The sequence below is a fragment of the Aptenodytes patagonicus genome, chromosome Z (genome assembly GCF_965638725.1).
Source record: "Aptenodytes patagonicus chromosome Z, bAptPat1.pri.cur, whole genome shotgun sequence".
Taxonomy (NCBI): Eukaryota; Metazoa; Chordata; class Aves; order Sphenisciformes; family Spheniscidae; genus Aptenodytes; species Aptenodytes patagonicus.
The window spans coordinates 24,544,966-24,559,272 of record NC_134982.1 but is presented as its reverse complement, the minus strand read 5'-3'; the positions used below and the strand labels follow the sequence as shown (position 1 = coordinate 24,559,272).

Here is a 14,307-nt window from a genome sequence, read left to right as displayed (position 1 = left end):
AGAAATGTATTAATCTTGATCACATTCTGCTTTCATGTTTCAGTTTGAAGTCGTCTTTTTGGGACTGGATGACTAGAGCTAATTTAGATAGATAATTTAGATAATAGAGCTATATTATCCCAGAGCAGATTCCACATGTGCCTCATTCTTTTGTTTCTTGCTCTACTGAAAATACCCATAACCTACCGTGTATCAGTATACCCTAAATAAGCTGTTTCTGTTCCACAGCTATCACATATTGATTACAGAAAGTCATCTTACACTCTGTTAATATATCCAGATCTTTATCCTCCTTTTTTCATTTCTTGCGGTTTGGGGTTTTTTTTTGGGGGGGTGGGTTTTGTTTTGGGGTTTTTTTTTTTGGAAATGCATGCTCTTGCATGTCATACTGCCAAAATTCACTTCATTTCAATTATTAATGTCTTTATGGTTGTCCATTTCTTTCTGTAGAGCATACCTCTGTAGCATCAAGGTCAGTTAGTTACCTGTGCTATCTGCTAGTTTCAGGAATTTCAGAAACAGTGAACAACTGAAACTACTTTTGTATGAACATCATTAAGTAGACTGGAAAGAAATACGAATCAGATCAGTCCTATGACTGATCCTAGAAGGTCTTTGCAGGTAGCATCTCTCAAATCCTAAACTTTAGCCAGTTGTCATCCCCTTTTCAAAAACTTTACTGAAGCCCAGGTAGGTTAAAACTGTTCCACTTCCTTTGTCTAAAAAAATGAAAGGAGACGACTAGAATAAACTGGAATGATCCACCACTGATATCCCCATGATTCATTGTATCCCATTTTCTGTGTACTTTCTTGCCTTTAAACAGTCTTTTGTTCAAAGTAAATGATAAATCACTGGACACTATAAAGAAGGTTGATGTGCCTGTAGTTGCACAGATCTCTTCTATGCACAGATACTTTTAGCTCCAAAAGTTGTTACAGTCACTGGAAATTCAAAGCATAAAGAAGGAATCCTACTAGCATCACTGTGAGCCCCACAGAAGTGGTACAGAACAGCTCTTAACATAATTTGTTAATACAGGTAAAAGGAGAGAAAAGCATGCGTTGTAGGAGAGGTACAGTATTTCTATCTGAATAGTCTGGTTTCTGTGGAGTCCAGTAAAGCATTTATCTTCCCGTAAGTTTACTGAGGAAAAAATGTGTTCATTGTAGCTCAGTAGTCTGCAAATGAGGTTGAGAAAGACTGTACTAAGGTCATATTAAGAACAGAGAGTTCTACTTTTAATTTCTGAAATGCATGCTCAAGTTTGTTTCATAATAGTGCTACATGTGGCAGACCTTTCTACTTTCCAGCAAAGTGCTTTTCTTAAACCTAACCTAAAGTCTCTTATATATAAAAGTAAATACTAACACCAAAGCCTAAATATAAATAGCAAAGGAAATCTACCTTTAACAAATTAAAACTTATAAAAACTTGAACTTAATAAAGCAATCATCAGTCAGCTTGTTTGTGTTTCGAAACATTTTCAAATTATCATTATCATCTTGGGAAAATTGTCATTATAGTTTAATTATAAGACCACAAATATGTTCTCCTGTTTTCCATAATAACACTTCTGATGCTTTTATTGACTTTTTACTGAGATTTTCTTTATTTATTTATATCAATATTTTTTCAGTGCACACCAAAGTGTGGCCCAGGATTCAAACACCGAATTATTCTGTGCAAAAGCAGCGATCTTCTAAAAACTTTTCCAACCGCGCAATGCCAAGAGGAAAGCAAGCCGCCAGTCCGCATCCGCTGTAGTTTAGGCCGATGTCCTCCTCCTCGCTGGGTTACTGGAGACTGGGGACAGGTAAGATAGTTCATATAAGTGTTTATTGCTGTCAGTCTCCTACACATTAGCACCTTCTAAGGATAAGGTGTTGCTGGAAATGGGTAAGAGATGGTTCCCATGACTGAACCAAAAACGTCTCCCCTGTTTGTCTCAGATTGAAATGTGATTCCGAATGATAGTTTTCTGCTGAACTGTAAAGGATCTGCTGACAGCAATCTAGTTTCTACTGGATGAGTTTCTGTATGCATTTTTTAAAAAACGAAATAGTCCTTTTTACAGTTTTTTTGGAAGGGGATTTTGGGATACAGCAATGTTACAAGGTTTAGTATTTTTAAAATGCATTTAACTTCCTTGAGAAACATGATGGAAATACAAAGCCAATTCCTATTTTAGTAAGATACTTATATATAGCCACCAAAAAACCTTTGAGATCTATATAATTTTCCATAAAATATGCTGAATTACCAGAGAGAGCGCTAAATTGTTACAGGACAGGCCGAACAGTGCTGCTATTATGCAGTGTTTCTAAACATGATATACTGAGTTTCCTTCTTTCTTTATGTTTTTGCATCTCTTATGATCAATGGCCTGTTTTTAAAATAATAAATGGATGTTTCAGTTTCTAAGTTTGCTGAGTAATTTGCCACTAATGAAAATAAAACACTTCAGCTTAACTAACCAGGGGACAATCATTTGTGGTATTACAGTCAAATCACCTTTCTTTTATGGTAGTTGTTCAGATGCGCATTTATCTTAAATTGAAATTGTACTAAAACCACTGTTAAGTTATAGAAATTAAAAAATGTTTTGAAACAGCATAGTATTTTTGTTTGAAAGCTAGTTTCCTTTTTCCTTAAAAAGAGTCCTCTAGCAGATTTGAATTCTTGTTCTCCTTGGTTTTTCCTTTTTTATTCTAAAGTGATTATTTCTCTCTTGAAAACATGCACTTAAACTCAGACATAATATATGAAATAGAGTAGATTATATTCTTATACCTCAAATCTGAACTGTTCAGGGAGCCAACATTGCATTGTGTTTTATTTTCTTTGAAAGACAAGTGCTTGCATATACTGTCAAAAAAGAAACATTCTAAACCATTCTTTGAAAATTATTTTCTGTGTTAACCAAATCTCTTCAGATGCCTGTCGTCTTTAAAATTTGTGCATGTGTGCTGTTCCTGATTGCTTTCCTGTTATCTTGTTTGATACTTAAAAATTGGATCCAAGTTGTTTTACTTTTTTATCTTTCTTATTTTTAGTGTTCTGCACAGTGTGGTCTTGGGCAACAGATGAGAACAGTACAGTGCCTCTCATACACCGGACAAGCATCCAGCGAGTGTCCAGAAACACTTAGACCTTCATCAATGCAGCAGTGTGAAAGTAAATGTGACAGTACTCCCATTTCCAACACAGAAGGTAAGTTTGCCATCTTAATAGAATTTATTCTGGAAAGAGTAAGGTGACATGGTCAGTATTACTGCACTAATTTATTAGTAAAAGTCTACATGACATCATCTCTCAGACTGTGAATGAATTTTTTACAATTATTTTCTAATTAGTCATTGTAGTTCAAATGTGAAGTCAATAAAAACCTAAATACAGGGTCTCTGTTCAAAAAAACACGCTTAAAAATATATAGCCTATGTTATGGACAAAATACTATTGCTTTGTGTCGTTAATTTTCCAGTGTCTTTATTGGTTCAATGGAAATGTCCATAATAGCAGGGGAAGCATGATATACTTCTCATCCACTAACCTTCTACCTCCTCCATCAGTGGTTAACATAACAATCTAGTGGCAAAAATAGTTAATTACATGTTCATTGAAAGTCTGGGACCACAGATTTAATGCTACATGGTGCTACAAGCCTGTTCTTATACTTGGACTTACTTGTCAGCTTCTTCTAATTAAATTTTCATTTCTTGGATTTGTAGTGCCTGTTTGAAATAATTACAGTATTTTTTACATGATACGGTCTAATTTAATCAAACTATTAACTAGCTTCATCATAGCATATTTTTGCTAGAGGATATAATAGATATTGATAAGCTTATTTTGATATTACTGTTTATGAAAGGCTCCAGATCTGAACTCATAAATTGTCCAAGCCAACCTATTAGGAAATGCTGTCTTCAAAGTAAAATTGGAGTGCTAGGCACTAAAAAAAAAAAAAGTTTCCTCATTGACTGTAAAAACTTAGAATAGTTGCTCACCAGATGAGTACATTTCATTTTGTGTGGAAGGGAAAAAGGAATAAAAAATTACCAAAACACACATGTCCAAAAATCAAGAAAGATTGCACAGCGATAGTAGTTCTTTTAAAACAGTTATTCCCTAAATTTTGATATTCCCTGAATTTTGAGTACTTGACCACAATGTCACTAACACTGCTCCTTTTAACTAACTAATCTCTGTGCAGTATATAATGGAGTATCTTTTACACAGGTTCTCCAACTACATTGGAGTTTAATATCCTATTTATGTGGAACAAATACTCTGATTTTTAAATTTAAAAAAGAAGGCAAATTTATGCTACAGTCTACCCTGATTTGGTGTTCATTCAATACCTACTGTATCCATTCAGGTTCACGCCATAGATTCAAAGTTTTCATAAAAGTCTGTCAAATGGAGATGTCTGTGATGAAGTGGGAGCATACTAAAATCTTCCCAGAAAATAAACTGATGGTTCAGTCTATGAGCACCGTAATTTACTGCTTGGAAGTTTTAATTTTAAATAGAGGCTTATCATTCCATGTTGTAGTTTGAAAAATATCTTCATTAAAGAATTTTCCTTGGTTATTTTAATTCCAATTTTTATGTTTAGTGCTCTCAAGTAATCTTTACATGATTATTATCAATCTAGGAAACTTTCTGCCCTTTAAAGCTCAAAGGCTAAATGATATTTTATTTCCAAACACAGATGTTGACTTTCTCCAAAGTAAGGAAGGCAATAAAGTACTTGTAAGTGGGCATGATTTAGTCCCAGTCTCCTCTTAATTTCAAGATGACAAGGTCATGTTGTTATTTATAGTCATTACGTTCATAATTCTTCAATATTATCAGGAAAATATGCTAATCTCCTATAGATGAATACAATCAGGGGTTTTCTGTGTGTGGTCTACGTACACTGGGTGGCCGTGGACTTCTTTACAGTGGAACTGTGCAAGGTAGCTATGAAAAGTAAGCCTGTTGGTCATAGTGTTTTTCAGGGACCTACACCTTCACTGGAAAATTTTTGGGATCCACAAATAGAAAATGTTGAAAATTACTTACATAGTATTCCAGATGGACTTCAGCTCTTCAGCCTGCACTTTGAGTGGGCCAGGTGGGAGCCAGCTCCTTACTGACAGCCATGCAGCCTCATTAGCGCAGTTAGGAAGAATCGAGGGGAAAAAGATACAGCGCAATCTCTTCCGATAGATATAGTTCCCAACACGCTGCCACTTAGCATCCCGTTTTTGCTTATGTTCCACATTGAAGGTATTTATTTACTGGAAACATTTACTGGAAACCACTGATTGCAAATGCACGTAGCATGGGGAATAAACAAGAGGAGTTAGAGACGTGCGCACGCCTGCAGGGCTATGACCTTCTTGGCATCATGGAGATGTGGTGGGATGGCTCCTATGATTGGAATGTTGGGATGGAGGCATACAGGCTCTTTAGGAAGGACAGGCAGGGGAGACGAGGAGGGGGTGTTCTCCTCTATGTCAATGACCAGCTGGAGTGCATGGAGCTCTGCCTGGGGATGGATGAGGAGCCGACCAAGAGCTTCTGGGTCAGGATTAAAGGGAAGGCAGGGACAGGTGACATTACGGTGGGGGTCTGCTACAGGCCACCTGACCAGGAAGACGGAGTGGATGAGGCCCTCTATGGACAGACAGGAGCAGCCTCATGCTCACAAGCCCTGGTCCTCATGGGGGACTTCAACCACCCCAACATCTTTTGGAGGGACGACACAGCAGGGCATAAGCAATCCGGGAGGTTCCTGGAATGCGTCGATGATAACTTCCTTCTCCGAGTGGTAGAGGAGCCAACGAGGAGAGGTGCTCTGCTGGACCTTGTTCTCAGCAGCAAGGAGGGGCTGGTGGGGAATGTGAAGCTCAAGGGCAGCCTGGGCTGCAGTGACCACAAAATGGTGGAGTTCAAGATCCTGAGGGCACCGAGGAGGGCGCACAGCAAGCTCACTACCCTGGACTTCAGGAGAGCAGACTTTGGCCTCTTCAGGGATCTGCTTGGCAGAGTACCATGGGACAAAGCCCTGGAGGGAAGAGGGGCCCAAGAAAGCTGGGTAATATTCAAGGATCACCTCCTCCAAGCTCAGGAGCAATGCATGCCAACAAAGAGGAAGTCAGGCAAAAACGCCAGGAGGCCTGTGTGGATGAACAAGGAGCTCCTGGACAAACTCCCAACACAAAAAGGAAGCCTACAGAGGGTGGAAGCAAGGACAGGTAGCCTGGGAGGAATACAGAGAAATTGTCTGAGCAGCCAGGGATCAGGTTAGGAAAGCTAAAGCCCTGATAGAATTAATCTGGCCAGGGACATCAAGGGCAACCAGAAAAGCTTCTATAGGTACGTTGGGGATAAAAGGAAGACAAGGGAAAACGTGGGCCCTCTCCAGAATGAAACAGGAGACCTGGTTACCCAGGACACAGAGAAGGCGGAGGTACTCAATGACTTTTTTGCCTCGGTCTTCACCGGCAAGTTCTCAAGCCTCACCGCCCAAGCCGCAGAAGGCAAAGGCGGGGACTGGGAGAATGAAGAGCCGCCCATTGTGGGAGAAGATCAGGTTCGAGACCATCTAAGGCACCTGATGGTGCACATCTAAGGTGCACAAGTCCATGGGACCCAACGAGATCCATCCGCGGGTCCTGAAGGAACTGGCAGATGAAGTTGCTAAGCCACCATTCATAGTATTTGAGAAGTTGTGGCAGCCCGGTGAAGTTCCCACTGACTGGAAAAGGGGAAACACAACCCCCATTGTTAAAAAGGTAAAGAAGGAAGACCTGGGGAACTACGGGCCAGTCAGTCTCACGTCTGTGCCTGGGAATATCATGGAACAGATCCTCCTGGAAGCTATGCTAAGGCACATGGAGGACAGGGAGGTGATTCGAGACAGCCAGCAAGGCTTCACCAAGGGCAAGTCCTGCCTGACTAACCTAGTGGCCTTCTATGATGGAGTGACTCCATCAGTGGACAAGGGAAGAGCTATGGATGTCGTCAGTCTGGACCTCTGTCAGGCCTTTGACACGGTCCCCCACAACATCCTTCTCTCTCAACTGGAGAGGTGTGGATTTGATGGGTGGACTGTCCGGTGGGTGAGGAATTGGTTAGGTGGTCGCATCCAGAGGGGACTGGTCAACGACTCAATGGCCAGATGGAGATTGGTGACGAGTGGTGTCCCGCAGGGGTCCGTATTGGGACCAGTACTGTTTAATATCTTCATCAGTGACATAGACAGAGGGATTGAGTGCACGCTCAGCAAGTTTGCAGATGACACCAAGCTGAGTGGTGTGGTTGACAGACCAGAGGGATGGGATGCCATCCAGAGGGACCTGGACAAGCTCAAGAAATGGGCCCATCTGAACCTCATGAGGTTCAACAAGGCCAAGTGCAAGGTCCTGCACCTGGGTCAGGGCAACCCCCAGTATCAATAGAGGCTGGGGGATGAAGGGATTGAGAGCAGCCCTGCCGAGAAGGACTTGGGGGTAGTGGTGGAGGAAAAGCTGGACATGAGCCAGCAATGTGCGCTTGCAGCCCAGAAGGCCAACCGTGTCCTGGGCTGCATCCAAAGAAGCGTGGCCAGCAGGTCGAGGGAGGTGATTCTGCCCCTCTGCTCTGCTCTGGTGAGACCCCACCTGGAGTGCTGCGTCCAGCTCTGGAGCCCTCAGTACAGGAAAGACACGGACCTGTTGGAGCGAGTCCAGAAGAGGGCCACGAAAATGATCAGGGGGATGGAACACCTCTCCTATCAAGAAAGGCTGAGAGAGTTGGGGTTGTTCAGCCTAAAGAAGAGAAGGCTCCGGGGAGACCTTACGGCAGCCTATCAGTACTTAAAGGGGGCTTATAAAAAAGATGGCGGCAAACTTTTTAGCAGGGCCTGTTGCAACAGGACAAGGGGGAATGGCTTTAAACTAAAGGGGGGTAGATTGAGACTAGATATAAGGAAGAAATTTTTTACGCTGAGGGTGGTGAAGCACTGGCAGAGGTTGCCCAGAGAGGTGGTGGGTGCCCCATCCCTGGAAACATTTGAGGTCAGGCTGGACGGGGCTCTGAGTAACCTGATCTAGTTGAAGATGTCCCTGCCCATGGCAGGAGGCTTGGACTAGATGACCTTTAGAGGTCCCTTCCAACCCAAACTATTCTATGTTTCTATGATTCCATGATTATTTGTAAGTGATTAAGTGGCTCAAATGGCTCAAAAGTAAATGTAATTTCAAAGTTCATTTAACAATTTAAAATACCTACATCCTTTCAGAAGAACCTTACTGCAATTCATGAAATACTAAGGGTGTCCTATCCCAAAATTAGAAAAAAAATTGTCTTCAAGGTATTTTTTCAATACTTTTGCAAGTATTTCTTAAATATATATTCTAATTTATACACATTTCAGAGCTGCTATTAAATACTGAATGTAAGAAGTACAAACTGAGGACTTGCAGAATAATGTGCATGTGTTGCACATTTTCTGCCTTAAAAAAATCCTCTTAGACACAAGAGGAGCTGACATCTCTTGTGTTAGTAAAGTGTTAGCCTTTAAACAGAGAGGCATATCTTTTTCAGCGTACTAGAGATGATGGAAAGCTTGTAAGATTTCAAGAGCTAACTAATCCTAAAAAGCACAACCATTTTTGGAAAGATAATACTTTCTAAGAAAGAAATATTTGAGTTCTGGTATTTCCTTGTGAATGTATTTGTGAGGGGGGCATACTGTGCCTGTACACTCGCTTCTGTCTCTGTTCGGGTGCGCCGGGATGTGAACTGTGTATCAGTATTTGGGTTTCAGGGAAGGAGTCAGGTCTCTCAGAGGGAGGGTTCTGCCCCTTGGGAGTGCATGTGTGTCGCAGAGCATACGTGCTCACACATGGAGACTGTGTCCACATGCCTCCTAGTAGCACTGCCTCGTGTTTTGGGCCCCACTGTGGGGCAAAAGCAATTTCCGCAACAGGTCATTGGTTTGCAGCAGGGTCAGGCTAGCTGAGGGGATTCCCTTCCTATTTCAAACCCCAGCAGAACTCCTGATTCCCTTCACTTGCCAAACTCTGGTGCTCGCAGCCTATGGAACCCATTCAACAATTTCTGGACAATTTGATTTTGCTAACCCAAGAGAAGAACATAAATGTTTCTGAGGAAGCTTGAGCTGCTCTGCAGTATAATCATCATGTTGGTAAAGTTTGGAAGCAATTTCTTGGGGAAAGTACAGGTTGTTTACATAAAATAAGAGTCAAAATTTTGGGGATACAGAAATAGTAAAAGAAAGTTACCATATATCTTGTCAAATTTTACACCTGCTTTAGCTTTTTGTTTTCTTTAAACTCTTCATTGGTGATTCAGAATACTGTAGATGGGGTTTTGACAGACTGCCACTGATGAGCGTAACATTGCATTTGCTGCTGGAAGTGAACTACAGGCAGCATGTACCACATGATTTGAAATGTATTCAGAATCATTTTATTCTCTTAAGTGTATATATGCCTGCTGAATCTAGACTGCTAAAGCCATCTGAAACTTCACCTGAAAAACTATTTTATCTATTTTTATGTCATTTCAGTTTTCCTTGTATTTCGTGTGATATGTCTTTGCAGTCTCTTTAGCTGAAAGCACAGTGACATTCTGTGATTTTATTACTGTAACATGATACTTAATATCATAATATTGTCTGATCTAGCCACAAAGTTCAGGAAGGGAGAGTTTAATACACGTAGCTTACTGAAACTTATTAACAGTAGTTACTAGGAACAAAAAGGGCTCTGCTAAACCTTTTCCATTCAGCCACAGTCCTATGAAGAATAGGCTACTTCATCAGCCACCATATCTATTTCAAAACTGATTTTTAAAACAGAAGTTGTGGGCAACTTCCAGAATATTGTCTCACCGCTGTCCAAATGGCATTGACTGAACAGGGTCCAGTTTACTTAAAGAAACATGAAATAGGGTAATTTCAAATCCTACTTTTAGCAAAAATGCAGTCAGTGACTTAACCCTCATACCCATTGTATTTAGTTAAATACAGGTAATTTTGGGGATTGAGTGAACTTTTTACATCTTGTCAAGATCAGGTGAACCTTTTTATTCCTCACTTCATTTATAATTCACCATCTGTCTCTCCTATGTTCCCAGTCTTCACAAACACAAGGACCTGAAATATTTCTGGAATATACTTCTTCTGGGAAGAGTTTTTGAAGCTCAGTGAAACACAGTGACCAGATGTGGTTGCTGATAGAGAAATATGTCTGTTTCAACCAGCTACCCCCAATGTCTTTTCTCCTGGCATCCAACTCTGTTTCCAAATTGAGAATTAAAAAATTAGAAAAGTATTACATAAAACATTGGGTAGGTGGAGTAAAAAAATTACAGTGAAAGCACTATATCTGTGTTAATGAAATGAAAGTTTAAATCATTTCATAACCTCTACTTATCTAGCTAGAAGCATGCATATTGCCATTATCAGAAATACCATTTGGTACAGACCTTGAAGTTCAGCCTCACTAATGCTTTCCTAGGTTTAAATACTAAAAATTCTCATCTGCACTTAAGTTGCTACTACAGTATGCTTGCAGCATGAATGCACTGTCCATAACTACCTGCTCCAGAGCAAAAATAATGTACTAGGAGATTGTATGTAGAATGAAGACAAATAGGAGTAGCTGAATGATTGTACACGCTGATTGTGTTTGTTTCACTATTGCTTTTTTCTTTTCTTACCTGTTTGGTGTGTCTGTTGTCTCTTTCATATTTGGCTTATAGACATCTCAGAGTCAAGGACTGTTGTTCTGACAGGCCTCGGAGCAACAGCATCCTGGCCTCCAGTCTTCACTTCTAGATACCAAATCAATACAAAATATGATAATGGTGAAAGTACTGCTAGTTCATCTCCTTTTCATTCACATTTTCTTTATAGCTCTTGTAATTTGAGAAAGATTGTAGGAGGAAGCCAGTATCAAATGCAACCTTAAAAGAGTAAAAAGTTACTTTTTGAGCATTCTTTTGAGACAAATCATTTTCTGAGAAATGAATCTAATTTCATTCTTCCCATCACTTAATTTTTGTAATTCAAACTTGTGGGGTTTACTTTTTCTCCGTGTACATCTCTTCCATCTTCCTACACGTGAAGTGAAGCTCCTTTCCAAAGTCCTATTTTAATATCAGTCTGGAAAGAGCTGTGCAAATGCTTTTAACTAAAAATCCCCTATCAGGCATCTATCACAATATTCATTCCAGTGCAAAGGAAATCTGCAGCAGCAACACCTGAGCTGTAGAACCTGAGTGTACCCCTGAGCTCTCAGATACATTTGTATCTCCAACTATATCAGAATAAGAACTGGGTGTGGACCAAACTATTCCATTCCCTATTCCCACCTTCTTTCTACAGAAAGGAAACTGAGCCAGAGGAGAACCACAGCGTATTGCAGCAGTGCTCCTGTAATGTACCCCCACAAGTCACTTTAGACACAACCTGTGTGGGATGGAAGAGTAGGAATCGTTCCTCCATGTGGTTGAGCTCTTGTTCTCCCTTCCTGGGAGAGTTACCAGCCAGTATGACAAGGGCTACTGAGGCAGTAAGCCCAGCATATAGGGAAAACAGAGTTATGAAAAAAAACTCTTACATGTCTATTACAGGCATAAAAAATAGCTTTTCCTCCTGCATAAAAGAAATTGTGGATGTGTGGAACCAAGCCTAAAGTATAATCCACCATTCAGTCCAGTCACTGAACTCACACTGTTGGTGCCTTTATTCGTAACATTCATCGTTTTCTCCATCCCTGTTAGCTGCAATGCACATTCTATTTCAAGGATTCTTGCAAATGCAGAGGCACGGTACCAAATAGTGTGAATTGTGTTAGATTTTGGATAACCTTTCATGGATGGATAAAATAACTCCTGAGAAAGAAGCTATAAAAGTATTGTAAGAAAAATGACTCACATTTCCTAGCTGTCTAAAGTGATCATTTATCCCAATAAATGATAATTCTTCCAAGACAAAGTGGGCACACTTGTAAATGTCTGGGAGAGAAGCCCTGCAAACATTTTTATGGCTTTTTAAAATATATTGTGTGCGCTAGGCTGGGCTAGAAAGAGTAGTTACAAAGAGGGCAAGGTGGATGGATAGAGAAGCAGCATGTTAAATGTCAAATTTTCTTTGTACTTTAATTTTTGTTTCTGATTTTTTCTCTTTAATGCTCTTAATTATTAGAGTGCAAAGATGTGAACAAAGTGGCGTATTGCCCACTGGTGCTGAAGTTCAAGTTCTGCAGTCGAGCATACTTCAGACAGATGTGCTGCAAGACCTGCCAAGGACACTGACCCACAGAAAGCACAAGAATGTGCCTTGTTATTATCATTATGGAAGAGTGTCCATCGAAGAGAGCCACACAGCGGAATGAGATTGATCCTTGCAAATGCATTACCCTGTGGAAAACGTAACCACTGGTCAGCCTCAGCTGACAGGATTTCAATATTATTTTAACTTCTGTGAAGTGGGATTTATTAATCCAAAGTGCTGGACACAGTATAAGGAGGGCATGCCAAATTGGAAAGATCCACACAACACATATAGAATAGCTTACTGTGGAACATTTGTGTTCTTTTGACTAAATCCAATAGTCTGTTTACCTCCTTGGACCATTAAAATAATTTTTATTATGGACTTAGCAATGACACTGAATCCATTTGTATTTAAAACTGTTTAAAATGTAGCTGTTATGACTTGGTCTACTATGGAAGTAAAGAAAAATCAGAAAAGTGTTAAGTCATAGCTTAAAAATGTTAATTATTTTATCTCACGACACAGCACCACAATTTAAATTATAAAATGATCTTGGAAATGTTATTTAAGGAGCAGAAATTTAAAAAAAAAATGTATTTTTTCTTCATTCCACCTAATTCCCTTTGGAGTAATCCATATTTCCTGAACACTGCTGTGAGCCATATATAAAGCTATACTAAATAGAACAACCATGAGGGACTTAGTTTTAAGAGGTGCAACAGTTATTGCAGTGGTGCATGAAATACAAGTGTGCTATGAAATGAAACGAAATGTGTTGCAGGTTTATAGCCATCTTACCATTGTACAAGTGAAGCTGAGATTTCCACTGAAAGGGAACATATTTCAGTATCATGGAGGAGGCAGACTCCAACAGTGGTGAAGACGGTATTGCCAGCTCCTTCTCTTCTACCGTACATGTTGCTTAGAACTTACACTCTGACTCCAGCTCACTTTTGTTTACAACACCAGCCACAAAGAAGAAACAGCTTTGTGGGCATCTAGTTCTAGTTTACACGTTACTTCTGATTCTCCAAAATTAAGGAATTCCAGTGCAAAAGATAAGCCTACTGTGTAATAGCGGCAATCCTTTGCAAAGCTGAAAGTTAAAATGGATTCCAGATGTTCCCTTCTTTAATAACATAGCAGAAGGGCATTTGTTTATGAGAAAGAATATGTGAATGTGCAGTTCAGGAGACTACATCTGAGTGGGCAAGGATTACAACTAAAGAATAGACGACTTGTGGAGGTATCTAGGTTCTGTTCAAATGAGAAGTCAAAAGCGTGCTTGAGCCAAGAGGCCTGTCAGACTGTCAGGAGTAAGGCACACTGGAAAAGGGGTGGCTAAAATGAAGTCTGGCCACCTTCACCTGTATGGCCAGGTACATATTTAAAGCTGGACAATATTTAAAGCTAGGGGCAGCTTTCAGCATGAGACTGGAACAAACTTGTGCCTCTGGATTAGTAGCTAGATGCCTTAACTATTCTGCTGCCATACTCCACTTACATCATATCATCATATTTTTAATAGTCGCCAAATACTTCACATTTTTAAATGTGAAACCAAACTACTTAGGCAAGAATCTACCATAAAAAAGTTAATTGTCGTGCTCTTCTTCCCCTTCACTTTTCAGTAACAGACTCAACAAGGAGATAAGGAAAGTAGGTACTGGTTTATATTAATATATTGTACTTGAACACTTGCATTTTGCAGCAGGTACTTGATGAATGCGCTTTTTTGTCCAGCTATGCCTCCTTTGTTGTAGTGCAATTAAAATTATGTGAACAATAACGTGTTACAAATTCGAACTCAAATAGCACTTTTTAAAAAAAGTACTCTTTTCAGTGAAAAATAATTTCAAAGTATCATGAGATTGAAGTGTACCAGTGTATTTTACCAATAACAAGCCAAATGTGTTGCACACTATTTACTAATGTGAATTAACATGGAACAGTAGATACTGTTAACAGGACTCATACTATGAAATCCCCCCAACATATCGACAATCTATCTGTGGGGTTTTGTG

The 14,307-nt window shown here is 40.0% G+C and overlaps 1 protein-coding gene across 2 annotated transcripts in view; it reads left to right on the top strand.

The window, feature by feature from the left end:
* ADAMTS6 (ADAM metallopeptidase with thrombospondin type 1 motif 6) overlaps positions 1-12,477 on the top strand; it is a 158,655-nt gene extending 146,178 nt beyond the window's left edge. For both annotated transcript variants that reach the window (XM_076361965.1, XM_076361964.1), the window contains 3 exons: positions 1,640-1,816; positions 3,057-3,213; positions 12,212-12,477. In XM_076361965.1, coding sequence (XP_076218080.1) covers positions 1,640-1,816; positions 3,057-3,213; positions 12,212-12,321 — 444 coding nt within the window. In that variant the 3' untranslated portion in view covers positions 12,322-12,477. The remainder of the gene's footprint in view (positions 1-1,639; positions 1,817-3,056; positions 3,214-12,211) is intronic.
* Positions 12,478-14,307: the final 1,830 nt, after the last annotated feature.